Source organism: Dromiciops gliroides, chromosome 3, assembly GCF_019393635.1.
Source record: "Dromiciops gliroides isolate mDroGli1 chromosome 3, mDroGli1.pri, whole genome shotgun sequence".
NCBI classification, from domain to species: Eukaryota; Metazoa; Chordata; class Mammalia; order Microbiotheria; family Microbiotheriidae; genus Dromiciops; species Dromiciops gliroides.
The window spans coordinates 305,842,426-305,870,035 of record NC_057863.1 but is presented as its reverse complement, the minus strand read 5'-3'; the positions used below and the strand labels follow the sequence as shown (position 1 = coordinate 305,870,035).

At 41.2% G+C, this 27,610-nt stretch overlaps 1 protein-coding gene across 1 annotated transcript; it reads right to left on the bottom strand.

Annotated features, from left to right (window-relative positions):
* Window positions 1-1,667: 1,667 nt before the first annotated feature.
* Window positions 1,668-26,691, bottom strand: NIT2 (nitrilase family member 2). Its single transcript, XM_043993483.1, is given in 11 exon segments — window positions 1,668-2,491; window positions 3,248-3,355; window positions 4,614-4,668; window positions 4,670-4,694; window positions 7,266-7,344; window positions 9,131-9,205; window positions 10,671-10,764; window positions 14,954-15,042; window positions 17,442-17,562; window positions 21,593-21,711; window positions 26,554-26,691. Coding segments are annotated over 11 exon segments (885 nt in total). The 5' UTR covers window positions 26,582-26,691; the 3' UTR covers window positions 1,668-2,399.
* Window positions 26,692-27,610: the final 919 nt, after the last annotated feature.

The window sequence follows — 27,610 nt, the reverse complement described above, 5'->3', positions numbered from 1 at the left end:
TCTCATAAATAAACTCTGCTTTGATTATTTAGTTAAGAGGCTTCTTAATCCTTTGCTTATCAATTTGGGAGCAGTGTGGAGAGATTTTTAAATGGCCCATACTAAATTAATAGCAGTCTGATAACCAAACAGTCAACAGTCCCAGATTAAGTACCCCAGTCAGATTAGGCCCCCCCACAATTAGCCCTAGTCAGCTTAAAATAGTTCTACATTTGAATGGCGACCACGAAGGAATTTATGGCCCAATTATAATTTTTCTAAACTTATAATTTTTCTAAACTTATAATTTTTCATAAGTCCAATTATATAATTTTTCCAGATGAGATTAGCTAGTTAATAATTAATTTTTTTTACATCTCATAAAACTGAGTAATTCTACAAGAAAAAAAATGGCTCTTCAATAAAAGGATTGGGGGGGCAGGGGTGGATAAAATGTTTATTCTAATGGGTTTTTTCAGAATCCTACTATCCACAGGTCAGAGAGGGTCAAATGAGACTAAAGACCTATAGTTTTGTATATTTTGGCAATCCTTTAAGATGCAAAGTTGGGGAGGAAGGGATGGGACAATAGCACATAGACATGGAAGTACATATAAACACAGGAGAAAATGACTCCAACTTAAATTTCATCCAAACTGGTAGGCAGAATACATACCCATAGAACTTGATTTTGGGGGGATGCTTTTAATCAAACTAGGATGCAGATAGGAACAAAAAGAGAGGGAAGGGGATTCAGGGATATCTTAAAATGAGCTCACAGGGACTTGACAGAAAAGGAAGGTGGTGTCAAAGGTAGGTGATAATTTTTTAAAAGGCCATTTACTTGAAGGTAAGTAAGCCTCTTGTAAAGCTACTTAAATATATGGGAAAGGAAATTATGTTTACCAATACCTTTTTAGAGGAGTATAAAGGATTTTGTACAAATAGGTCCTACATTGAACCTGGAGGAAAGAAACACTTTGAATTGTTTGTGGGTATGTAAGCCAGTGGAATGAGACCAGGTGTTAATCTATTTTGAGAAATGGTTTTCACTATTTCTGACCCAGCTGAAAAAAAGAACTGAAGGAATAGAAATTCCAGGATGGCACTAGCCACGGAGTACCAATTTCTCCTGAGAATTTTGTTCCTGTGCTTACATAATTTTATCCATTAAGTGGATTTTCAACAAGTTAAAGCACTGACTACCACTGGGAAGAATGAGGATATTAGAAAAAGGAGTAGTTACTCAAAACTTTTTCTATATCAACCCAGACTCCAACTTACTCCCCCTTTCCAATAAGTGGCCCTTTCCAGGCAGGAAGGGTTAGTAGTTTGCTGATTGATATTGACAAGCGAAAATGAGAGAGTAATCAGTAACACGTGTTGCTGGTAATTCACACTTCACACAAGACTATTAACAAGGACAATCCTCACATTTCTGTGTATGTAGAAACTTAAGCATCTATTTGTTAGGCTGCAAGGTTCTTAGCACTTTCACTATCAGAGGGCCTGATAGCAAATAGAGGGGTCGATGAGTCTCGGTGCTCATATAAGACGTAGGAAAACGGTAGGAGGCAAGCAGGATAAAATATTTAGATTCACTTAGGAAGAAACTGCAAAAAACTGTCAGAGGTTTGATTGGTCAGGCAACCACACTCACAAAGGAAGTGAAATTAGATGAGATAGGATGAGGGGCAGGGACGAAGCCCCATTATTAATTTTAATGGAAATTTAATGTTAGCCACCTTTAAAACCTTTTTTTCATTTTGTGCTTAGCATTTAAATGTAACAAACATTTAAAGATACAAAGAAGAACCTTTTGTAGTTCAACAAAAACATTAAATTTACCCATAAGAAAACTGAACTTATTTTTTTTCCTGTTTTTAATGTATTTTAATGTATAGTCTTCCTCTTTTCCTATCTCTTATCACTAGAAGTAACTCAATATCCAACCCCCACTGCAAAATAAACTCTCCCTTTTAACATACAAGTATAATCAAGTGAAACAATTCAACATATTGGCCAGGTCTGAAATCTTAGGCACTTCTGGGGAAAAGCAATATAACAAAAGTTTTCTCTACAAAGAACCTCCCAACTCCATAAAATGGGGTGATCACCTTAGTGCCCATAGACACCTTGGTTTTATGTGAATTTTGTACTTAACCAGGCTTTAACACTTCATTCAGCTAACTACTTCGCCTGGTCAGCATGTCTTCATGGCAAATATTGGTTTTCCTTCCATTACAAACCAATGTCTAATTAAAGACTACTAATAAAAATGTTCTGTAAAAACTCCATGTTGGTCTATCATCTCAGCGATAGGCAATATTAATTTAATATTAATTAAAAAACAGGGAGATCCATATAAGAATTCAAAGATCCAGACACGGAAGCCCCTCCTCATCAGCAACACTGGCCCCTCAGGGCTTTTTCCACTCCACAGCATAGAGATCTCCCCTCTTCTGAGTGAGAACAGGGATTTGTTGGCGAACTTCAACCAACTTCTTCAGGTCTGCAAGAAGAGCAAGTTCTGTTACTAAAACAGCCTCTGGGAGCAACGCCTTATTACTGGGGGTTCCCAAAGAAAGTCCCAGGGTCAGAAATCATTACCTGGGACTGGTCTGGGTCTAACCCTGGAGGAGGGGAAAGGGAGGTGGGTTTGTTTTTAAGGGTTTTGTTGTTGCTTTTATTACATTACTGTCACTACTCAAAGATCCTGCTTACTCCTAGAGGAGTTAGTCAAGTGAAACAAACCAGCACATTGGCCATTTCTGAAATGTATGCATGCCACAATCTGCCTACAGTGATGCTCAGCTGGGAGGAAAGACCCCTCAGCATCATGTGAAAGCTGTGTTGAAGGGCTGTCATGGGGAAGAGGCATCCAACTGGCTTTCTAGCCCCAGAGGGGAGAACCAGGAGCAATGGGTACAAGGTACCACTTAGGCTGGATGTCAAGTATAACTTCCTAACAGTAATAGTCACTATACAAAAGTAGAATGGGCTGCTGCCTGGATGACCACTTTTGGTTCTGTGAGGGGTTAGGGTCCCCTATTGTGAGGTTGGTAGGACTGGAATGGCTTGTTTCTCATGCTCTAGAGCATTCTGTGCCTCAGTTTACTCTCTTTCCTGAGAGGCAGAAGGCAACTGACCATCCAGTCTAATGAAGTCAACTAGAGTGCAGTCACAGGTTTAGAAGAGCAAAGCCAAAGTCCACTATTGTACGCTTGGAAATAGGTTAAGGGATTAGTGTGAATTAGTAACCAGTTACCTATATTTGCATACACAATGGATTCCTTCAATGCCAGCTTGGGCAGGATTTCTCCCCTGCAAAAGGAGCCATTACAGAAAAAAGGACTTAATTTAGTAAGTGCATTTTCTAGAAGTAAAGGATAATGTGTAATTTGGTTTGTGTTAGTGGAAAGAGCAAGAATATAATTCTGAAATCTCATCACTCATATGGTAGCTGTGTGACCTTGGGTAAGCCACTAAATCTCAATGACCTTAGTTTTCTATACCCTGTAAAAGAAGGGACCGAATGGTGTCTTAGGTTCTAGGTTCCTTCTAGGTCAAACATTCTGTTATCTCCAAGGTTGAAGACTATGCTAACCCTTATTCCCCCCTAATGTAGTAATAATATGACAAGAATGCACATTAATATGATTAAGTCTGATGATGAGCACAGGCCTATTAATTCATTTCCATCTCCAGTCACAGTGCTGAATCCCAAGAGAAAGGCTGACCTGGAGAATGTTCAAACCCCCACGTAAAATTCTGTAATTTCTCTCTTCTAGTAATCAAATAGTGTCCAGGCAGCTACCAAATGAATTTGTTTTATAGATAATTAGACATGAACAGATAGCCACAATTCCCTTTCCTGCACATTTGGCTTGGCTAATAAAATCTGATTTAGATTATAACCTAAACGTATGTGTTCCCAAATGGCTCCTACAACTCCTATAGCTCCAATTTTGCACAACCACTTAACTACTCTGCTGATGAAGTCAGTATGGCACTGTGGAAAAATCTCTGATTCTGAAGTGAGAGAGGGGCAGCTGGGTAGCTCAGTGGAATAAAGCACTGACCCTGGATTCAGGAGGATCTGAGTTCAAATCACCCTCAGACACTTGACACTTACTAGCTGGGTGACCCTGGGCAAGTCACTTAATCCCAATTGCCTCACCAAAAAAAAAAAAAAGTGAAGTGAGAGGGCCTGTGTTCAAATCCTACTTCTGGAAGCTTACTATTTTTGCAAGACCTTGGGGTATGTCACATGAGCTTCCTGGGCCACACCCACCAATGCACAGATAAAATTGACAAATGCTAGAGAGAAACTTGAAAGGGATTTTTGGCACTGAGATTTTATCATAAGGGAATAATAGAATCCCAAATTTAAAACTGGAAGTGGCCCTTAGAGATTAACCTCATTCTGCCCTATTTTACAAATAAGGAAAACCTGAAGTCCACAGAGGTCAAAAGACTTGATCAGGGTCACACAGTTAATAACAGTATTAGGGTTTGAACCCAGGTTCTCTGACTCCAAATTCATGCTGTTTCCCTAACACAGGATATCTCCCCAAAGTCCTTCCTGTTGGGACCCAGAATGAAGAAACTTACCAAGGACTCACACACAGTACTATGTCCCCAGGCCACATATGGGGCATCTACATCCCTGGCAGGGGAGGCGGTAGCCCACAAATAGTTGGTTGTCTACAGCACTAAAATTTAAAGATGAGGGAAAAAATAAATTATCCCTTCAAGAAAAATTAGCTCATCACTTTGCAAAATTCCTGCCCCAGATGCTTTACATGATGCCTCCCCTCTTAGAGCGTAAGTTCCTTGAGGGCAGGGACTGTTTTCTGCCCTTCTGTATTTCCTGGTGTTGGTCTAGTTGCATAGTGCCCTGCAGATAGTAGGCACAATAAATGTTGACCAATTAATAATACTTTCCAATCTAGAGAGGACATTCCCAGATGCCACCCTTTTTGGCCGAACAAGATGGAAGAGTTTCTTAGGAGACAGAATACCAAGGGATTGGATAGACCAAGGAAAAAGTGCAGGAGCTGGAGGCAACAAGTTGATCCAATTCCAGACATTGTCTATACCACAATATGGCTCATGTACTTCATACCAGTGTCTTCATGTTCAATAATAATTGACAAACACTTGAGGGGCAAGCCAGAATAAATGGTCTAGCCATGCCACAGCCACAGACTAATTCATTTCCCTCCATGGCTTAGGCTTTGAGTAATACTGAATATTTTTTATTTAAAGTTTTGAGTTCCAAATTATCCTCTCTCTCATTCCCTCCCCACTCCTTGAAGCAGCAACCAACCAGATATAGGTTATAACATGTGCAATTACATAAAACAAGTAATAGTGAAATAAAACAGGATTCTGGGGGAAGCAGTCTTCATGTATGAATAAGACATATCAGGTCATATGCATGTCTCTCCAGCATTTTCTAGCCTCTGACATATCTGTGACCTTGTCAGGACACACCACCTACCCCTGTAATCATTCATTCCTCATGACATCAAGAGAACCCAAGCTAGGAAAGCTCTCAGAATATTACATGAATATCTCTCCACATCCCCTCCCCCACAAACAAACAGGTGGCTATAACTGAACACTTCACAGGACAGACTGGCATGGATTGGTGCAAATCTGCAAAGCTGGACAAGAGCTGTCGCCCACAAGGCCACAGATTCCCTGGAGGCTGCAACGAGCACCTACTGTGTACAAGGCACCGGGGGACAGAGACAAAGCCAAACCCCTGCCCTCCAGGAGCTGGTATTCTCTTGCTCCTCCAGCAGAGTCGGCCCATCCACCCCATCCACATCCCATTCCCATCTCACACACCAGCCATCCACAATTCACACTCTCTTCTTCACCCCCTGGCCACAAACTGGCATGGAAAGCTGAAACATGTCTAAAGGCAAATTTGTAATGAAATATGCTTTTCTGGCCTCAGTTTTCTCATCTGTAAAATGAGCAGGTCAGACGAGAGGAACTCTGATCTATGATGAGACCATGATCAGATGAGAGGGGTCCTTCTATGGTGCTCTGACCCAAAGGTCCGATCAATTTCTGAATACAAATGAATAAAAGTGTGTTAACACTTATATAAAGTCTATTAAAGCACAGTCTATTCATGGTTATAGACAGGCATGACTAGCATAATGGGTACAGGGCCAGCTTAGGGTCAAAAAGATCAGGTGTGAATCCTGCCCTAACCCACACTTGCTGTGTGAGCCTGGAGGAAGCTCACTTAACTTTTTCTCTATCTCAGCAACTCATGAAAATTCAGTTTCAGGGCACTGGGAGAGGAAAAATTTTTCCTCACGAAAAGTTCCCAATTCCAATGAAACCACAAGTTTCCAATTTTAAAAAAATGGTTAATGCACTTAAAAACAATTTTTTAATTTCTTTTGGGGGGTAGGTCAATGAGGGTTAAGTGACTTGCCCAGGGTCCACACAACTAGTAAGTGTCAAGTATCTCAGGCTGAATTTGAAAATCAGGTTCTCCTGAATCCAGGGCTGGTGCTTTATATCCACTGCACCACCTAGCAGCATTAATGCATTTTAGAATTAAGCATTATAAACGAGTAAGAGTTGGATAATCAGTTGCCTAAACACGAGCAAATATTTGGAGATGTCAAGATCAAGTCCCTAAAGGACACAAACACTTTATCCATTTTCCCTAAACAAAACACATTATCCCATTTCCCTAAAGCAACAAAAACAGTTGGATTTAATAATAGCTGAAATTTTCTAGTAATTTAAGGTTTGCAAAATGTTTATGTTTTATTATCTCACCTGAACTTCACAACAACCTGCCAAAGCAGTACTGTTGTTACCACAATTTTACAGATACGGAAACTGAGGCTGAACAGAAGTTAAGGGATTGCCCAGTAACAAGGTGAGTAGATATTCTGAGGTGGGATTTGAAAGCAGGTCTTTCTGATTCCAAGGACAATACCCTACATGCCATGATGTCTCAAGAAACTAAAACCAGGATTCCTGACCCCAGGCCCAGACAAGGAAAGACATAACACTGGTTCCGGGGCTCCTGGGGATCAGACGTGTGGTTTGGTTAGTTACAAGTTGACTGACATGCAGGAATTTTTCCTTCCCACTGGAATCCTTGCTCAAATGTGGCCAAGCTGGGGTTCCCTGGTGATATCCCATTGTGTGTGGAAGGTTTCTGGTGTGTCAGCAGTATACCATGCTGGAAATTGTTCTGGGGGGAAAAGCCCTAAAAAAATGATCCTAATCCCTTTCTTTACCGGCCTCGCTGAAGCAGCTCCCAATGTGCTGGTCCAGTGGTCAAATTAAAAGCACCAGGGTACACCAGCAGCTGGCAACCTTAAAGAAAAGACACTGAAAGATGATGTTGGCATGTTATGGCCCCTACTGGCACATCTCACAGCCCCAAACCTTAACACCAATCAGGTCAAGCCTCCACAAGCCCCCAAAACACAAAACCCTGCTGTGGGTCCTCCCAGAAAAATGAAAAGAACCTTGTGCAATTTGGGCCAAACTCTCTCAACTCTGCGAAATGATGGGTCTTCAATCTGAACATTAGAATGCAGGATCTGACTTCTACTGCTTCACGTGGCTCTTGACAAGTTCACTAAGGACACTAAGATAGCATGACCCCAGCTACCCTCTATTTCTGCCAAAAAGTCCTCTACCAGGTCATGGCACTGAACATATAAAAGACATTCATTCTTTCAATCAATCAATTTACATCTCTCTACTCTCTCTCCTCTCTCCTCTCCTCTCTTTATATATTATATATATAATTTTTTTTTTTTTTGCAGGGCCAATGAGGGTTAAGTGACTTACCCCAGGGTCATACAGCTAATAAGTGTCAAGTGTCTGAGGCCGCATTTGAACTCAGGTTCTCCTGAATATAGGGCCCAGTGATTTATCCACTGTGCCACCCCAGTTGCCCCAAAATACATAGTAATTCAACTAAAACAGTAGCCAATTTTTGAGGCAGCTGGTGGCTCATTAAACTAGAGAGCTGGGTCTAGTGTGAGGAAGACCGGAGTTCAAATCCAGCCCCAGACATTTACCACCTCTGTGACCCTGGACAAGTCACTTAACCCCCTGTCTGCCTCAGTATCCTTAACTGTAAAATGGGGACAATAAAAGCACCCATCTCCCCAGGGTTACTGTGAGGATCAAATAAGATAATAAATTGTTAAAGCCCCTTAGCACAATAACTGACACAGTACAGTACCTATATAAATGCTTAACTCCCTTCCCCTTTCCTTCCCAATTAAATGTAGCTTTTAAAGGCCTTTGCTCATCTCTCTACTGGGTGCTAGGAATAAAAAAAGGTGGAAACGACATGGTCCCTTGTCCTCAAGGAGCTTACCAGGAGCGTTTACTACAAAATAAGGCAGTTAGGTGGTGCCCTGGCCCTGGAGTCAGGAGGACCTGAGTTCAAATCCGACCTCAGAACACTGACACTTACTAGCTGTGTGACCCTGGGCAAATCACTTAACCCAACTGCCTTACCAAAAAAAAAACAAAACCAAAACCACAACGGCAGTGTAACTGAATCACTGCTCAAAGGAAGATTCTGAAGAGTAAACAGAACCAGGGAAGGCTTTGGAAAGGACCTCTCTCTGCAGCTTTAAATGGCAAGGGCTCTGAAGTCATGCATTATTATATAGGTCAGAAATGTGCCACCTACAAGATGGAAAGTGCTGCCTGGGGAGCAAGTGGCTTGATTGATGGATCTCCAGGCAAATACTGGAAGAGCCGTGCCCCAGCATGTTTGTGAAGGTGAATATCTTCAAACTGCCCATGATCCTGTTAGTCCACAGCTATCTGCATGTTGTCCTCCCCCATTAGACTGTGAGCTCAAGAGGCAGGGGAAAGGGTGTTTGGGGGGGGTGTTTTTTTTTGCCTTCCTTGATATCCTCAACACTCATAGCTGTGCCTAGCACAAGGCAGGAACTGAATGAGTGCTTGTTGACCTTGATGCTTTACTGGTTCCCAGTTCCCCAACCTCAAAATAATCTAGGACTTCTCTTATACTTGTTTACTGACCAAGAACTTACTCAGGCTTAGGCAATCCCAAAGCCAAAACTCAAGGCCACTAAGTATTCTAGCAGCAACAACAAAATGTCCTCACCTCTCTGAGAGTAGACTTGTGCAAGTTCAGCGAAGCGAATGTCATAGCAAATCCCCACGCCCACTTTGCAGTAAGCTGTTTCTCAGACAAAAGAGATGTAGACAAAAAGTCAGTGTCATTAAGCAAAGGGAAACGTAACAACAAAAGCAACAGCAGCAATACTGGGGGTGGGGGGTGGGAGAGGAAGTTTCCAGGAAGAGAAGAGGACTTGGAGCCCAGGGTCAGGCCCTCCTTCACCCAAATATACCCCAGCTTAGGCGGGCTTTAAGCTAGAGCCTATGACTTAGGTTTAAAAAAAAACCTTTTGATGATTGCTTTTCATATAATTGATTTCCTTTCTGATTCTTCATATTTTATGCATTTAAAATCATTCTGTGCAGAGGCCCCTGGGTTTCAGCACTGCCAAAGGGATCCATGACACACAAAAAAGAAGCACTAGTCTTCAGGATCCTGGACAACCTGAGTCTCCCAATAGAATGTAAACTCCCTGAGGACAGGGGCTGTTTTAGTTTTAAATCTGTAATCTCAATGTCTAACACAGTAGTTAGGACACTGGTAAGAACAAATGCTTCTTTACTGACTCAACTTAGGAAGTGTGGATAGGAACACAAAGTAACCCTCAGATTCATAAGACTACACTAGAATTGCAAAATAATTGCTAGTCCTTTTTGTTAGAAAATTGAGATGGTGCATAAATAGCAAAATAATCTTAATTTTGCTCTCCTCATTTATCCTAAATTAGGCCTTTCTGGATGGGAGGCCTGGCTATGAGTGGAAGGCTGGAATAAATAGCAATTCAGCAAGCAACTCAGTGCATAACTCCTCACATTTTTCATTCCACATTTGTTCTCCAGCCTAGTGTATGTCAGTTGGTCATTCAACAAGCATTTGTTACTATGGGCCAGCCCTTTAAGGGAAAAGTGAATGGGGCAGGTTGGGTATTTTTTGTTCTACACCTGTGATTTCACTGGTGAAGGAAAATCCCAATGTAGATCAAAAAACAGCTATTTTTCAACTCATACTTTTAGAGTTCCCAGGGGACCCAGGAGACTTGTCTGGGGTCACAATCCAGTATATATAATGGCAGGGGTTGAACCCGGGTCTGCCTGACTCCCAGACCAGTTCTCTCACCCCTACTCCAGGCTGCCTCTACTATCCACTTACTTGTAAGAGGGTTTTGCAAAATTACTTACTTTGGTGTTAGGAAAAATATAACTGTACTTGGAGTAAGAAGACCTGAGTTAAAATGCTGATGCCTCTCGTTAGCTTTGTGACCTTCGGCAAATCACTTCTCTCTTGGTCTGCTTACCCCCACCAGTAAAATGAAGGCATGGACTAGACCACGTCTAAGCTCCCACATCCCAGTGTGGGGCTGGGAAAACATGCAGAACAAGTCTAAGAAATGTTGCCTCACAGAACTAAACCCATGTGGGCTATCATAAACCAAGAAAAAGCTGGACTCGCCTGCTACTCTTCACTGACAAGTGGGTGAGAAAGAGGCAACCCAAAGGTCAAGGTCACACTTAACTCTGGTACATACGGGTTTCAAACATGGAGAAACTGTCACCAGCACTCAACGTTTCTGATTCTTGGAATCGAATCCTTCCAGGAACATCAATGTCAAACAAGTGAAGCTGTCCCAAAAATAATTGGTATGGTTACCAAGGAACGCTCACAAATCTTCAAAAAATTAATTAGTTTACAAACGCAAATATGGAGAGTGGTGGAAATCCTATAAACACCCTCCCAGTAGATCTTACCTACTAGCTGAAGGATCACTTATTTCTAATCTACAACATAGATCTCAAAAATCTTCAGTGGTTCCCCTATTTGCCTTTAGAATGCAATATAAATATCAGCTGAGACCTGAAAGCCCTCCCCGATCTGGTTCACATGCCCCTTCCCCGGTATAGTCTTCACACTTTGTGTTCTAGTCACATAGGCCTGGTGGCTGTTCCCCATGCACACTCTGATGCTTTGGTACAAGTGGTCCTCCCACACTGGGAATGCTCTTTCTTCTCCCCCTCAACCCACATAATCCATGGCCTACCCTTCCCCTTTAAAGCACAGTCCTAGTGCCCTGTCTGACCCATGGATTTTGCTGACCTCGTCAGGTGTCCCCACACTCACTCACACACACTTTCTCAAAACTATTTTGCATTGGGAGGGGAAAAAAACTACTCTGCATCATTTTACATATATTTCGTATTTATTTGTGCATATGTTGTACTGTTCCCCCATCCTTTCCCAGTAAAAAAACAGGCTCCCTGAGGGCAGGAACTGTTTCATTTCTTTTTGTTTCTTTGTTGGTTTTGCAGGGCAATGAGGGTTAAGTGAATTGCCCTGGGAAACATAGCTAGTATGTGTCAAGTGTTTGGGATTCAAATCCAAGCCTCTTGTTCCAAATCCAGCAATCTTTCCATTGTACCAAGCTACCTTCTTCCTGGGTAGTCACCTGAGGTAGATGGTCACTTATTCCCTATATACTTAGACATATCTTTCCTGCCTTTGGAACATGGACAATAATCAAAGCAAGAGAGTTGAATTGTCTAGAAGTTTTGTATCTTTCTTTAGCAGATCATAGAGTGCTAGATACCCAAGGTGGTTCTTTAATTAAAAAAAAAACTAAGTAATTTTGACTAAACTGACCTAATGATGATTCAGTATTAAAGTAGGATTAGAATTCCATTTCTAGGTCACAGGGAAACTATATGTATATAGGCCATTTGACCTAGATAATTTCTGATTTGACTTCAATGTCAATAGAAAAAAGTGTACTTTTCTTTATTTGTTTATATGAGATGTTGGTGTTCAGTTGTTCAATTGTTCAGTAAGGTCCAATTCTATGTGACCCCGTGGTTTTCTTGGCAAAGATACTGAAGTCGTTTGCCATTTCCCTCTCCAGTGTGTCCCCATTTTACAAATGAGGACCTGAGGTAAATGGGAGTTAAATGACTTTCCCAGGGTCACACAGCTAGCTAGTAAGTGTCTGAGGCTGGATTTTAACTCAGATCTTCCTGACTCCAAACCTGGCTTCTCTGCCACCTACCTGCTCCCTAACTTACCCAAGCTAAAAGTGCAGTAGTCACTCATAGGATGGACCCCATTATGATCTACACAAGAAGCTTTTGACCTGCTCCACTTTCCTGACCTGGACTTGTTCACCCTCCTTTAGTAGCCTTCTGGCTCTCTGCTCTATGGGGATTAGCACACTGGTAACAGACAGAATAGACACCCAATCAGCTTCAGCCCTACTGTAGCTCAGAACTCCCAAACTCATGGAATCCATCAGCCTCAAACCCCCAAGCATCGGGGATTACAAGCATGTACCATCAAACCTGGTAAGAGTGTACCATTAACAAAGCATTTCAAAAGAAATGTCTTTTGTTTAAACCACATGTCCCTAATTTTCTTCTTTGAAATCAAAGGGATTGCCTTGTCAATTAGGGAATGGCTAAACAAGCTGTGGTATATGATGGTAATGGGATATTATTGTGGTGTAAGAAATGACAAGCAGGATGATTTCAGAAAAAACTAGAAAGACTTAAATGAACAGAACTAGAACATTGTACACCGTACTAGCAATAGTAATAGAACTGTGAATGTTTTAGCTCTTCTCAGCAATACAATGATCCAAGACAATCCCAAAGGACCTAATGATGAAGCATACAAATAGTAATTGCAGCTATGTGGCACAGTGGATTAAAGCACCTAGCTGCCCCCAACTGTTTCATTTGTTTTTGCATCTCATCCATTTCTCAAGCCTGACTATGTAGAGGATCCTTAAGTGAAAACACTTTGTTCAAAGACCTTTTAAACTGCTAAACCTGATGACTTCTTCTCAGTCCTGGCTGAAGGAACTGGGGATGTTAACCTGCAGAAGCTGCCTACAAGTATTTGAAAGGACTATAATGTAAAGAAAGGGTTAGACTTACTCTATTTGGTCCCACAGGTCAGAACCAGGAAAACCTGGTGGAAGTTGGAAAGAAACAAATTTAGGGTGGAAGATGAGAAAAGGCTTCTGGCCATCAAAGCTGACCAAAAGTGGAACGGCAATGCCTGGAAAGGTGATGGGCTCTCTGTACTTGGAAGGCTTTTCAGGAAAGTAACAGGTTTGTTACAGTGAAGAATTCCCTTGTGTATATGAGTTCAATAGATGGTCCAATAAGGTCCTTCCCAGCCAATTCTTCTCCTTCCTCATGCCTAATCTCATTCCTTCCTTCCTCTACAGTCGCATCTCTATGTTCTTCCTCTTCTTCCACCCACCAGCTCAGATGCTCCAGGCTCACAATCACCATCCAGGAAGACATTGCTGTGTGACCTCCTCTGTTCAACAACCTTCAGTGTCCTCTGAATAAAAACTTCTCAGTCCAGCACTGAACACCATCCACAAAATGGATCCAAGACTTTGCTGATCTAACTCCCCTAATACATTGCTTCTCCTTAAGATTATAAGATTACAGTTCTTTCCACAGGAAATAACCATATGTGAAATATTCATTTCTTTCAAGTGAACATTCTTCTCAATGTTTTCACTCTTCGGCTCATCTCAGTATACCACCCACCCCCAAGCCCATACTCATCACAGACATTTTCCACTGTCCTTAGATGTTTCCAAGCACACCCTTGGGTTTGCTTGTTCACATACTGGATCTTCCTCCCTTTCTTCCCCCACTAGGGGCTGTTTTCTGTGGCCCCCTTGCACAAGACAGGTGTTTCAACCCCCACACTCAGTCAGTTATCAGGTCTTCATTTCTCACACCAACATCCTTCTCTTAATTTACTCAGCCATGACCATCAGGTCCTCATCCCTTCTTCCCCAAACTATTGAATGACCTCTTGATTCAATTCCACTCTCCCACATCTATCCTCCAAAGAGCTGTCCAGCTCAGATTCCCAAAGCACAAATCTAACGGTTTCATTCCTCTCTGAAGGAACTTTAGTGGCTCCCTACTCCCTCTAGAGTAGAAAGCAAACTCCCCTGGGCACTTACAGCCATTACTAGATGCTCCTTCCATGACTAAATGTTCTGCCCCTCATTCCTCGTTATACCCCAGCTCCCTGCATACCTTGTAATTAGTTTGTATATTTCCTGTATTTAATCAAATTTATCTATGTGGCTGTTCCCCCACTCCACCTCTCAGTACAAGGTAAGCACCTAGAAGAAACAGGGACTATCACCTTTCTGATTTTTGTAGTCCTACATACCGACCATGACATAGGTACTTAATAAATGCTTCTTGAAATTTGAATTAAATTTCCCTGCCAGACTCACAGCTTACCCACTGCTGCACATTCTTCTAATCTGGCTTCTAACCCTCTGACACTCTCTCTCTAAACTTCTGAATCCTCCCTTCCCGGCTAAGTCCTCAGCTCTTGCTGCCCTTGACTTCCCCTCCTCCTGGAGATTCTCTGCCTTGACTTCTGTGGTAAGGCTTTCTCTAGTCTCCTCCTGCCTCTCTGACTACTCCTGCTCAATCTCCCTGACAAATCATCATTGCTCTCTCATCCCTTTAAGTGTGGCTATTCTGCAAGTCTCTGTCCCAGGAACTTTTTTCTTTTTATACTTTCTCCATCAATGATCTTTCCTCCTTCATCCATTTATATAACACATCCATAAAGATTACTCCCAAATTTACACATTCAGCTCTTCTCTTTACTGAACTCCAATCCCACTTCACTGACCGATGGCCAGATAGCTTTACCTAGAGGTCTTACGGGCATTTAAATTAAACTCAATCACCATGTGTCACTGGACATACAAAGACAAAAATAGAGCAGAGCAGCCAACAAGGACAAATGAGACTCAATCACATCCTTTACCTTTCTGTGCTTTGTCAGGAGAGTTCCATCAGGACCAAATACAGTACAGGTATTGTAAAATTTGCCTCCATCTTCTTCGGGAATAGAACCTTTCATTAAGAGGAAAAAATATCATATATATATATATATATATATATATATATATATATACATATATACACATATATATATATACATATATATATATATATACAGCAAGTCAAACTTTCATTTCCTTGTGGAAATTAATTAATGGCTTGTCAATATTTTCTAATGTGCCAAAAATAAGGCTATTTGATCATATACTTTTCAAAGTGATGTTTCTCTCTCTCTCTCTCTCTCTCTCTCTCTCTCTCTCTCTATATATATATATATATATATATATACATATATATTTATACACACACACACTTCCAGAAATAAGTTCCCACATGTATGAGAAATAGTATCAGGGCAGATAAGAAAAATAGGTTTAAAAGAATCCAAATGTCTCTTTTTTTTTTTTTTTTTTTGGTGTGTGTGTGAGGCAATTGGGGTTAAGTGACTTGCCCAGGGTCACACAGCTAGTAAGTATCAAGTGTCTGTGGCTGGATTTGAACTCAGGTATTCCTGAATCTAGGGCCAGTGCTTTATCTGCTGTTCCATCTACCTGTCCCCCAAGTGTTCCTTAATTTAAATTTTGCCCTTAAGCAATTAGATGTTAATTTGTGACATTATTTCAGAGGTAAGAAACCTCCAGCTCTCAACTTAATTCATCTGGCTTGTGGGACAAATTTGAAGAGGCATGATTTTCACTGAAGCCTTAGTAAGAGTCTTGAAAATGAGACAAAACTTTAAGTCTTTGGTAGCAATATCTCAAAAGGCCACAAGTTGGCAATGTGAGAAAAGTCTGATTCATTGAGTTTTTCTGTCTGCTTCCCTTTTTTTTTAAAAAGCAAAATATTTCATTTTTTAAAATACTGAGCATCAATACAACTAGCTAAATTTGCTTATTAACTGGTTTTACTTAAATGAATTAACTTCAACCAATTAAATATAACAACAATTTTTCAGTCACTCTTTTAAGTTCCTATCAGAAATCTTTTGTCTATTCTCATTCACTTCTCCTATTATAAGGTTATAGTTAGTGTGTACTTTTTAAAAAAACCTGCCATGACTCCTAAAGGTCTTTCCAAATTTGTTTTGCTTCTAAAGTAGTTTCCAACGTGAAATACATGATCCTAGGATTTCTTTGCATTCCTTATCAGTGTTGATAGTATTATACCACAATTCCTTTACCCTAGTTATGAAATTTTTAGGTAATTTCTAGTTTTTCTTCCAGTTACATATATAATATTATGAAAATTTTTCAACAGATACTGGTGGTGCTGTTTTTAATAACAATTTCAGAGAATTTTGTCAACAATGAAATGTTGGTCAAAGGGTGTAATTATTTTTGTAACTTTTACTGCCAGATTGCTTTCCAAAAAAGGTTCTACAAATTTGTAATTCCACTAATAATGAACTAGTGTACCTGTTCCTTCATATAATCACCACCACTGGGTTTCACTTCTTTTCTCTCATCTCTACCTTTTACCCTTAACTGAACATAACAAAAAATTTTTTAAATTGTTGGATTTATTGAACCAAATCTTATATTGCTTATTCTTAATTTTAAAAGCAGAGTAAGTAAGTATGGTGCAGTGATACAATGGAACAAAGCATTGGGGATTTTTAGGCCAGTTCTGGCTTTGCCACATTCTGTGTAAATTTAGGCAAACTGTTTAATTTCCTTAGGATTTAGTTTCCTTACCTGAAAAATGGAGACAATATCTACACTGCTATACATGTCACACACTCAAATGAATTTCTGATTTCATCAATCTGGGAGTTTCCTCCCATGATGTAAATTGCAAACCATCCATGTCTGGGCAACTCTCATCACATGTAACATATCTAACATACACAAGACATCAAAAATAGAACTATACAATAATATATTTATTACAGGGATTGGTGAGGAAAGTAAACAAAATGGTATATAAATAAAAGCTTTTATCATAATAGAATTTTAAAAATTTCTTTAAAAAAAACCTCCCCGAACAAACCTAAGTTAATGCTGAGTTTACTTATGTGACCTTCAAGAAGGAAGTTTCTTTACGCCTCACATTAGAAGCCTCACAACACAGATATATTGGACATATGTTGATGTGACTTACCTTTCATTTCTTACTGAAAAATATGCCAAACATCAAACATTTTCAGAAAATTGTTTTTATAATGCTTGGGAAAATGCCATTCACAAAATCCATGCTATGGAAAACTATGTCTTCAATATCACTTTGGTGGAAATAGGGGAGAAGAGGCAAACTCCCAATCAATTTTTTTCATACCAGAAAACAAGAATGGTAAAAGTAAAAGTCACATAAGAACCCCTACCAGATGTGACAACACCTACATGGACATAAATTTGACCCCCACCAAACATATTTTTACAGAAATATATAGCCCCAGGGTCCCAGAAAGCTACCTCCAACAAGATAAACTTGGTATTCCTTGGCTAAATCCGAAAGCCGTTTTGTCGATTCGCCAGGGATTGTCTCTGCATATTCAGGAAAGTAGTTTGTGCCATAGGGAGAATTAAAGCATTCCTAGAAGTGAAGGAGGAAAGGGGGAGGGGGGGAGAGAAAGAAGATGTTAAAGCCCCTCGGTTAGGCCAAAGAAGTGGTTTCTTCCAAAACTGTTTACACTTAAAGAGAACAATGTCTTCTAGAAAAAAATGTCAGCTCTTACATGGCCCTTCAAGACAGCAATGGCACTGAAACTTAAGATCCGACCCATTCCCAACCATGTAAGACAAGGGCCAAGGGCTCACTTTGTTGACCAACAAGAGACAGAATCAGTTCCTATCTCATCAAGGTCCTATCTTAAAAGAAAACAATAGGTACCTAAGAGAAGTATATAGACTTGCTGCTGGGATTATCTAATCTTTGGGCCATAAAATGTTATAAACTTTATGCATATGGACTGGGTAAATGATTAACTAAAAATGAATTTGGTGACCTTGAACAAGTAATTATACCATAAACCACCTCTCTGGTCTTCCTTCTGGTGATTTGAAAAATAAGGAAATTGAACCAGGTGGTCTTTAAGGTTTATTCCAGAGTGAACATTCTATGATTTTATGTTTCTAGAGATAATAACTACTCTCATGACCTGCTGAAAATTCCCTCCGGTGGTTTCTTCCCACCCACATAAAGACTGACGTGGGTAAATATATGTACAAATTTGGCTTAACTCTAAGAAAAGAAGATGGAAGAAGTGCTGAGAATTTCTCTCATGTCTTTTTTTTTAGGGGGGGGGGAGGTCCTTTCACAATGAAGATGGCCAGGCTTTGATTAGCTGTCCTTAAAAGTCAAGCTTATTCTAAATTTGTCTCAGGAATAATTATCTTTTTAGCCAATTATTTACTGAGTGACTATAGAGGGGCAGGGCTGAACAGGTATTGTGTAAAGTATTTTTATTCATTTACTATGCATTTATTAAGCATGTACTGTGAGGCAAGCACTTTGATAGATACTAAATACAAAATTTACAAAAGGTTCTGCAAATTACTTGGAACAGGTGATAATTTTTATATAGTTTGTGGGGAAATCAAATATTTCAAGTATCACTCATGATCAGAAATAGGATTAGCTGCACCAAAGTTCAAAAGAAAATGTGGCCAAAACAAAAACAAAACAACACGAACTGGGAAACTACTGCTGCCAAATAGCCTTATTAATCCTCTGTGTAATTTAAGATTCTAAATGTGGATTCTATTCTGTTCCCCCAGTTTGGGGGGAAACTGACTAAAATCACTGATAAAACGAGTTTAGGTTTTTAAGGGTTTATTGGAAAATAGAAAGAAAAAGATTGAGAACAGAATTCTAACAGCCTGGCATTCCTATCTTTCCTCAAATTTCCTGTGAAGTCCTCTGCCGCCACCACCACCAAGTCAGGAACCCCAAAAGCCCAAGAGCTCTCTGCGCAGGCTCCCTTTCCTCCTTCCTGTCTCCTCCCAGAAAATAAGAGGCTCCTCAAGTTGATTGGCTGGTAGCCTTGATAGACAGCACCCATGAGCAAACGTCATTTCCTGATGCCAAGGAAAAGCCACAATGTCTCTGAAGCATTTTCCTCATGGTGGAGCTTTCCCACAGCAAGTCCCCAGTAGGTGGCATCATTCCAATCATTACATCTCATAAGACAAGACAAGGCCTTCAGACAGATCTGGAAGCTGGAGAGGTTGTTACTGATTGTCCTACAGTGCAGCACAGGTTTCTTCAAGTTGGAAGAACAAAGACTAATAAAACATACAAACTGCCAACTACTGTTATAAAGGGAAAAAATGCTTTTCATGGGCAAGACAATACAAAGACCAGAATATTGAAGACTAGAAAAAGTAATGTTTACTTATCAAACTCTTTTTCATTCAAGGACTATCATTGGAAAGAAACAAGTCTAGGGGCAGCTAGGTGGCGCAGTGGATAGAGTACCGGCCCTGGAGTCAGGAGTACCTGAGTTCAAATCGGGCCTCAGACACTTAACACTTACTAGCTGTGTGACCCTGGGCAAGTCACTTAACCCCAATTGCCTCACTAAAAAAAAAAAAAGAAAGAAAAAGAAAGAACAAGTCTAAGTGAATGTGTAAGAAATAGGCACTTTCATGAAATCGGTAAAATACACACTCACTCAACTGTTTGGGGGAATTTTTTACTTCCAGAGGGTCTGAAAGTTTTGTTCTCATGAAGAAATTAGTGATAAAATGTCCCAAAAGTCTAAGTGCAAAAGCTTAAAATTAAAGTCTTTTGGGATAGCCATACAGTGATATGGTGAGAAACAGATCTGTTCTTGAATTACAGAAATTCCCAAATAGAGAAGAATTACTACAACATGACCTTATAATCATGCCACATATCACAAAAGGTTAAGAAATTTACCCAAGAAATAGAGATAAATATGCTTTAGTGGCCGGGAAACTTTCCTGACTTAAAACCCATTGTAAATCTTTGTGCTATAAGGGCTAGACTTAAAAAAACAAAAACAAAAAAACCTGGTTGTCAAAGGTGCACTTAATAACCAATGTGATAAAGGTATGATTTGATAAAGAAGAATTAATGAACATGTATCAAATCTTGTGAACTCTATGTCAAATCATATAAAAACAAGTGGCTGCAGACAAAGGACATGTTGCATATTAAAGTTTCTTAGAAATATAAAAAGTTGTAAAAATGTGTTGCATTAGTCAACAAATTTAGTATCTGTCCAGCATTCAGCACAGTGTGGGCCTGGCACATTGTAAGAGCTTAATAAAGGCTGGCTGACTGGACTTTTTGCCTTACCAAGTAATTCAGATACCAGTGTAGCTAAGGCAGCTCCCGAAGCTTACAAGCTAATAAGAACAATTATAATCATAATAAGATAAGCACATCAAAGAGGTGTAAAACAAAGTGCTAATTTGAGGACTGAGGTTATTACTAACACCGGAGAGCAGGGAAAGGTACCTAAAAGACTTCCTAGAGGATGTTCCATTTGACTATGAATTTAAGGATGCATAGGAATTCGACAGGAGTTGAACAGGAGGAAGACATTGTAAGAATAAGGAAGACTGTGAGCAGAGACATAGCTTGGATGGAGCAGAGTGCACAGACAAGAACACTAGGGTAAGTGGCTCCCTATTGTAGAGAGCCATAAATGACAAAGAAAAAAGTTCCTTGACAGATAACGGGGAGCCATGGAAGATCTTTGAGAGGGATAGTGGTGTAACCAGATGTATATATAAGGATTCTCCTGGCAACAGGAAAGGTAGATAGGAGGAAGGGTATAAGTAGGAAGACCTGTTCAGAGGCTGTTACAAAAACATAAAAGGGTGGCAAGCAGGGCCTACTTTACAATTCTGGTAGCAGAAACTGAAGGGAAAGGTCAGATAGGATCAAGGTGGAGAAGCAGAAGGACTAGCAGTTGACAACTGGCTGGTTGTGATAAATGTGAAACTGGGACTTGTTAAAGTAAAACCTGAAGTTTGAACATGAAAGATGACGTGATGCTGAACCTAAAATAAGAAGGACCAAGTCTAGAGAGGGGGGAATAAGAACAGGCTTGTGGGGAACTGGAGAAGCTTATCTGAAGAGCTTAGGACTGAAAACCAAGATTTGGGAGTTAAAGGCAGAGGTAAAGTGATGGTTAAATCTATAATAGTAAATGTGATTAGCAAAGCAGAGATTGTAAAGAAAGAAGAACAAGGATAAGCCTGTGGGGTACAACCACACTGAGCATCTAGGAAGAGACAAGGAAATTAAAGAGAATTAAGAAAGTGTAGTACTGGCAAAAAGAAAAATCATTTGTGTCGAGGGGTGGCCAACGGTGTCAAAAGATGCAGTGTTCAAAGAAGGTGAGGACTGCAAAAAAAAAAAAAACCAACAATAGATTTGGTCACTAAGGAATGACTGAGATTTTATAAAAGAATATTTTAAGTACATTGCTTATTAAAGATAGGTGACAATACTGGTGAATAAGCAGAATCCACCCCAGATAATATTCTGGTACTCTTCCCCTGTAGCCTCCAGGACAGGAGCTGAAATACATGGTGAGAATCAAAATTTTATTAGGTGTGTAATTCACAGATGTTCCCTTTATACTTACAGGAAGAGCTATAATTTTGGCTCCTTGGCTTGCTGCCTCCTTGATAAACTCACCAGCTCGATTCAGGTTATCTGACTTGACAGAAGACACACGAAGCTGGATGAGGGCCAAACGAAATTCTAAGAACACAGGTAAAGGAAAATGAATACTAGGGAAGGCTAGACATTAACATTTACTACACATGTAAGGCATACATAGAATTTGTAGACAGAACTAGAGACCATAAATATCGAATGCTCTGAAAGACTGTGGGACAACTTCCCTTCCCTCCTAGCCAAAGAACTCATCACTCTGACCAGGAAAAATAGCACCAATTTTATATATTATGAGGATCAAATTAGATAATATATGTAAAGTACTTTGAAAACCTAAACAATATGGAAATGTTAGCAATTTATTAAAGAATCCTTCCCCATACACCATAGTATCATAGTTTTTGTTTTGTTTTTTGGGCAGGGCGATGAGGGTTAAGTGACTTGCCCAGGGTCACACAGCTAGTGTCAAGTGTCTGAGGTTGGATTTGAACTCAGGTCCTCCTGAATCCAGGGCCAGTGCTCTATCCACTGCACCACCTAGCTGCCCCCCAGTATCATAGTTATTATAGCCAGAAGGACCTTAGATGCGAATTAGCTCAACACTCTCATATAATCAGTGAAAGAGCCAGGATAGCTACCCAGGTCCTCTGACTCCAAATGCAGTGGTTTTTTGGTTTTTTTTTCCCCCCACATCACACAAAATCTAATATCCCTGAAAGAGGTTTCACATTAGGTCACCTACACGTTCATGTAGGGCATGGGAGAAGAGTCTCTTTTGCTTGGGGCCAGACCTAGAAATAGGCAACTCAGATGCTCTAATCATCTGTCTTCCCAACTATGCAACAAGGAGAGATAAATCTACAGCCACTTATGAAAGTTTCAGAATCCAGTTGAATAGGAAATAAAGTGTGGGTGACTTTCATGGTGAGCAGAAACCAGTTATGGGTTCCAATATATTTTATTTTATCCTGTGAAGCTGATTTTTAGAATTTTATTTTCCCAAATTACATGTAAAATACAAATTTTGACATAATTTTTTTTTAAACTTTGTGTTCCAAATTCTCTTCTTCCCTCAAGCAATGCAATATAAGCTATACATGAGCAGTTATACAAAACATTTCCACATTAGCCATCTTGGTTCCAATACATTTTATTTTGTTTTGTTTTGTTTGTGAGGCAATTGGGGGTTAAGTGACTTGCCCAAGGTCACACAGCAAGTAAGTGTCAAGTGTCTGAGGCCGTATTTGAACTCAGGTCCTCCTGATTCCAGAGCCGGTACTCTACTCACTGTGCTACCTAACTGCCCGAGTTTCAATATATTTTAAAGATTTTATTACATAATCTTGGGCAAGGTTTATCTTTGGTTCTGAAGACAACTGAAGAGTCCATTCTCCTTGCTTTTAGATGTTTGGGGTCTTTTCCCTTCGTGACATCTCCTACCAAGGGTCTTTGTGTGAAGTCAAGAATTGTAATCACTTGAGAGTCTAAAAATTATTCCTTTTCTAGAACTATACTTGCCACAAGGATCAATCCTTCTCATTACTGTGAGTTCCTAGGGCAGGGTCTGTCTTTTGCCTCTCTTTGTATGTCCAGCACTTAGCACAAATAATAAATGTGTACTGACTATGGACTATTGACTTTAGAGAATGGTCATCCATCCCCTGTCCTGTCCCCAGGGCACCAGCTGTCACCCAGTTCTGCATCTCCAGCTGTCTGCCGCCACCTCCACAAAAGGTATCTCAAACTCAACATGTCCAAAACAGAACTTCATATCTTTCCCTCTAAACAGCCCTCTCCTTCCTCTTTACTTGCTTATTTACATTGAGAACACAATCCTCCTTCCAGTGAACCAAGTTCAAAACCTAGGTCTTATCCTCAGAAGAACAATTTATATAATGAAAACACTGTAAAGACAAACAATAATTAATGACCAACCATAATTCCAGCTGACTTATGATAAAGCATCCTACCTAGCTCCTGACAGAGAAGTGATGGACTCAGATCGTAAATGAGTCATTTTTTTGAACATGGCCAATTCAGGAATTTGTTTTGTTTGACTATGCCTAAGTATTTACAAGGGCTTTTATCTTAATTTCATTTTTCAAGGACAGAGGGATGGAAGAGATAGAAAACATTTTTCTGATCATTGAAAAAAATTTTAAAGGAGCTTTTAAAAAGTTTTTTAAAAACCCAACTGAAGTCAAAGGTATTAAGTGGCTTGCCTCAAATCATACAGATAATAAGCAGAAGGACTATCACTTGAACCCAGGCCTCTGATTCTTAAAGTCAGGTTACAGAGAGGAAACTACTCGGAATGATGTTATTAGCAGAACCAAATCTAGCATTCAGATCTCCTAATGTTCAACCCCAGGTCTTAACACCACATAACAATGCCTCTTATAAAAGATTTAACAAAGGCCCAGTTTGTATTTGGCTAGAAACTCATTTCTTAGTTTTTCTCTTCAATAAATAAATCACTAAGTATTTATTAAGTACCTACTATGTACTAGGCCCTGTGCTAAGTACTGAAGATTCAAGTACAAAGAACCAAACAATCATTCCTCTCAAGGAGTTTACTTTCTAATGGGGGAGATATACAAATGTATCCATAAATACCTAACACATAAATATAAAGTGAATAAATACAAATATATACACAAAGTAGTTAAGGATACAAGGTAGTTTGGGATAGAAGGCACTAGCAGTTGGGGGATCAGGAAAAATCTGACGAAGTTTGAGCTGCATTTTAAAGGAAGAGCTCAGCTTTGAGGAATTACAGACTGAGATTTCCATCTATCCCAGCCAGAGGTCTGTTGGAGCCAGCTCTAACTAGTTTGCAGATTGTTAAATTTTCAATGCGAACATTTGCACCATGTAAATCAACAAATTAGGGCCTGATTTTCTGTTTTGTAGATTGTTAGACTTAAGTGCTAGTAACATAGATTAAATTTAAGAGTATTTGTGGGGGCAGCTAGGTGGCGCAGTGGATAAAGCACCAGCCTTGGATTCAGGAGCACCTGAGTTCAAATGCAGCCTCAGACACTTGACACTTACTAGCTGTGTGACCCTGGGCAAGTGACTTAACCCCAACTGCCTCACCCCCCCCCCCAAAAAAAAGAGTATTTGTGTACATTTTTTTCTGAAGAGCCCAGTTGCAAAACATTTACCAGTGTATCCCTCAGCCAAACCTATAAATGAAAACAAACAGAAAACCTGGCCTAAAAGAAAGGTAGTAAGGTAGTGATAGCATGGACTTGGTTGCTTCCCCTAAAATTGCACAGCTCAGAATACACAGCTCCCCACATTTTCAGGGTATAGACAATAAATACATCATCTGCCAAAGAGCAGCTTTCTAAGTTCTGGGTGAGGGGGTGTACAGAGAAGGGGAAAGGACAGATTCTCCAAATATTTTCTAAAGAACACAAAGTCCATAAGTGCTTCGTCATCATGTGGCAGGAATGTTATCGATTAACAGCTAAAAATAACGAATAATTAGGATAAAGGGTTACATATGAAGTCACCAAGATGCAAAAACTAGATAGTAAAATAGAACACGTTTTTTGGTATTTTCTCCCATACACAAAAAAAATGCCATAGTCTAAGGAATCTTAAACTGTCATTAAGAATAGCTTAATGATGCAAATTGTATGCTAGCTTCAGAATTTGAGCTGATTTTGCCAATCACCCAAGAAAGAGGTTGCATTTTTTTTCTTTGCACAAATGTTTTCAATTCAATTAAATATGTACAAATGACTTTCTATGTGCATGTCATACCTGATAGGTCTGGGGGATACAGAGACAAGAAGGCAGGGAATGCTTACACTCTATTGTAATATGGATTTTAAATCTATATTTAATCCAATACAAACTTTTAAAGACCTATTTTCCCCTACTTTTTTTCCTCTTCACTAATTTTACATCTCCCAGGCCCTCAAAATCTCCCAACCATTGCTTCATCCTTCTCCACTCTTGGCCCTTCGGGGATCCCAGGCCTGATAGCCTGGGACTTACTTATTGTATTTAGCCTAAAGAGGCTGGACGGGCTGTGTGTTCTGAACAGTGAAGATCGGCATTTTAGATTCCCCCAGAGGGAATGATTACACTGAACATTTCATTGGAGCAGGAGAGGCCTGGGCTTAAGTTCCAGTTCTAGCCTTAGGACTGGTGGGCCAAGTACCCTAACCCCTTTAGGCAGGTTGCCAGCCACCAACAGGTCTTTCTGGTCCTGTTTCCTTACACATTAACACAAGGGGGTTGGCCTAGAATCGAAAACCTTTAAAGACCCTCCCATCTCTAAGCCTGTAAGTGCACGTAGTTTTTTGTTTTTTGTATTTTTTTCTGATGTCATGGATCACTGGACTGCCTGCCAGTGGATAAACTATAATACACAGAATTACAAAGAAAACCCATTATGCTGAGATGGTTACTCAAAAGATCACCGAACCCAGGCTAAGAGGCCCCGCAGAGGGCGGAGAGGTTTCAGCGCCCCAGCTCCTCCCCACAGCCCTGGCATTCCCGTGTAAATCTCGGCTCTAGGGTCGGAAGGTACTTTGAGGATTCTTCAGCCCAACTCCCTCGTTTCTCACAAAGGAGGAAACTGAGCTCCCAGACAGGGTGCGTGATTTGCCCAGTGTCACACTGTCAGGCATCTGTGTCGGAGGCGGGATTTGAACCCAGGTCTTCTTGACTGCACGTCCTGCGCACTCTCCCCTACGCCAGGCCTCGAGGTCGCTGGACAAACGGGCAGAGGGGCCGACCCAGGCAGGCTCCCCCAGGCAGGCTCGGGGGGCAGCTCCCCAGCCCCGAGCCCTAGCCCCGGCCCGGCCCTGGCTGGAGAGCTCCGGCTGCCCGAGAGCCAAACTCGCTCCAGGGCCGGGGGAGCCGCCCCAGGGAGCAAAGGCGGAGCGCTCCCGGCCCTGCACTTACGAGCCATCGCTTTCGACACAGGTTCCATGGAAGGAAAGCCCACCCCACACGGAGAGGAAGCTGCGGGGCCGACCGAGGAAGGGACAGGAGGGGGAAACCCAGGAGACCGGAACCGGAAGCGGGAAGAGATGGCCCCGCCCACAGCGGAGAGGTCCGGAAGGGAAGAGGGGGGAATTAGGAGAGGGAAGAGAGACCAGAAGGGATGAATGGGAGGGGACGAGACGGGGGACGAAAAGGGAGGGGCCTGCGTGCCCCGGTGGCCGTGGCCAGGACAGCCTCGAACTCCCGGGGCCCCGCCCCTCCTCAACGCTCGGCCGGCTGCTGTCTGGCTGCTGGGCTCGTCGGAGGCGGGGTGTTGAGCGCGTCTTGTATCTTCGAGTGGCCTCCCGCCGCACAGGCTCTGCCAGCTCCCCGCAGGGGTTTCCAAGGGTTGTCCAGGCTGGTCCTTCCCGAGGAGCAACGCACGCCCCTTAATAGACCCTGAGCTTTTCCCGGGCTCGAGTTCTGCCCCCCCTTCCCCCTCCCCGTTTGCTCTCCGATGGGCCCCCTAATAGAATATATAAGCTCTTGGAGGGCAGACGGTTTAGTCTTTGTTGTGGGATGCCTAGAGCCCACCGCACACTGAGTAGATGCTTAATAAATGCCTTTGGAATTGAAGTGCTCCCAACCACAAGCTTCCATTGGCCCATACTGGGGGGCAAGAAGGTGGGAAACAGTGGAAGAGGATGTCGGGAAGTTGAGGCTGGAGCTGCACTAGAAATAGGAAGCTTAGTCCGACAAACATTACGCACGTGCTAAGTGTCAGGCAAGAAGCTAGTTTAAAGAGGACGTCCAAGCACGCGCAGTTTCATTCGTCTCAGGCTGTTGCGCTCCAGGCTTTGTCTACCAGGCTCCAACTCTATCCTGAAGCCTCAAGACGTCTCTGGAATTCAGACATTAGAAGCATCTTTGCCCTCCGCTGCCTCTCCCTTTGATTGCATGGCTCTTCTCAGAGCCCCATTTAAGGAAGGCACCCCGACTGGCCATGGCTTATTGCCCTCTGGGCTGCACTCCTTCC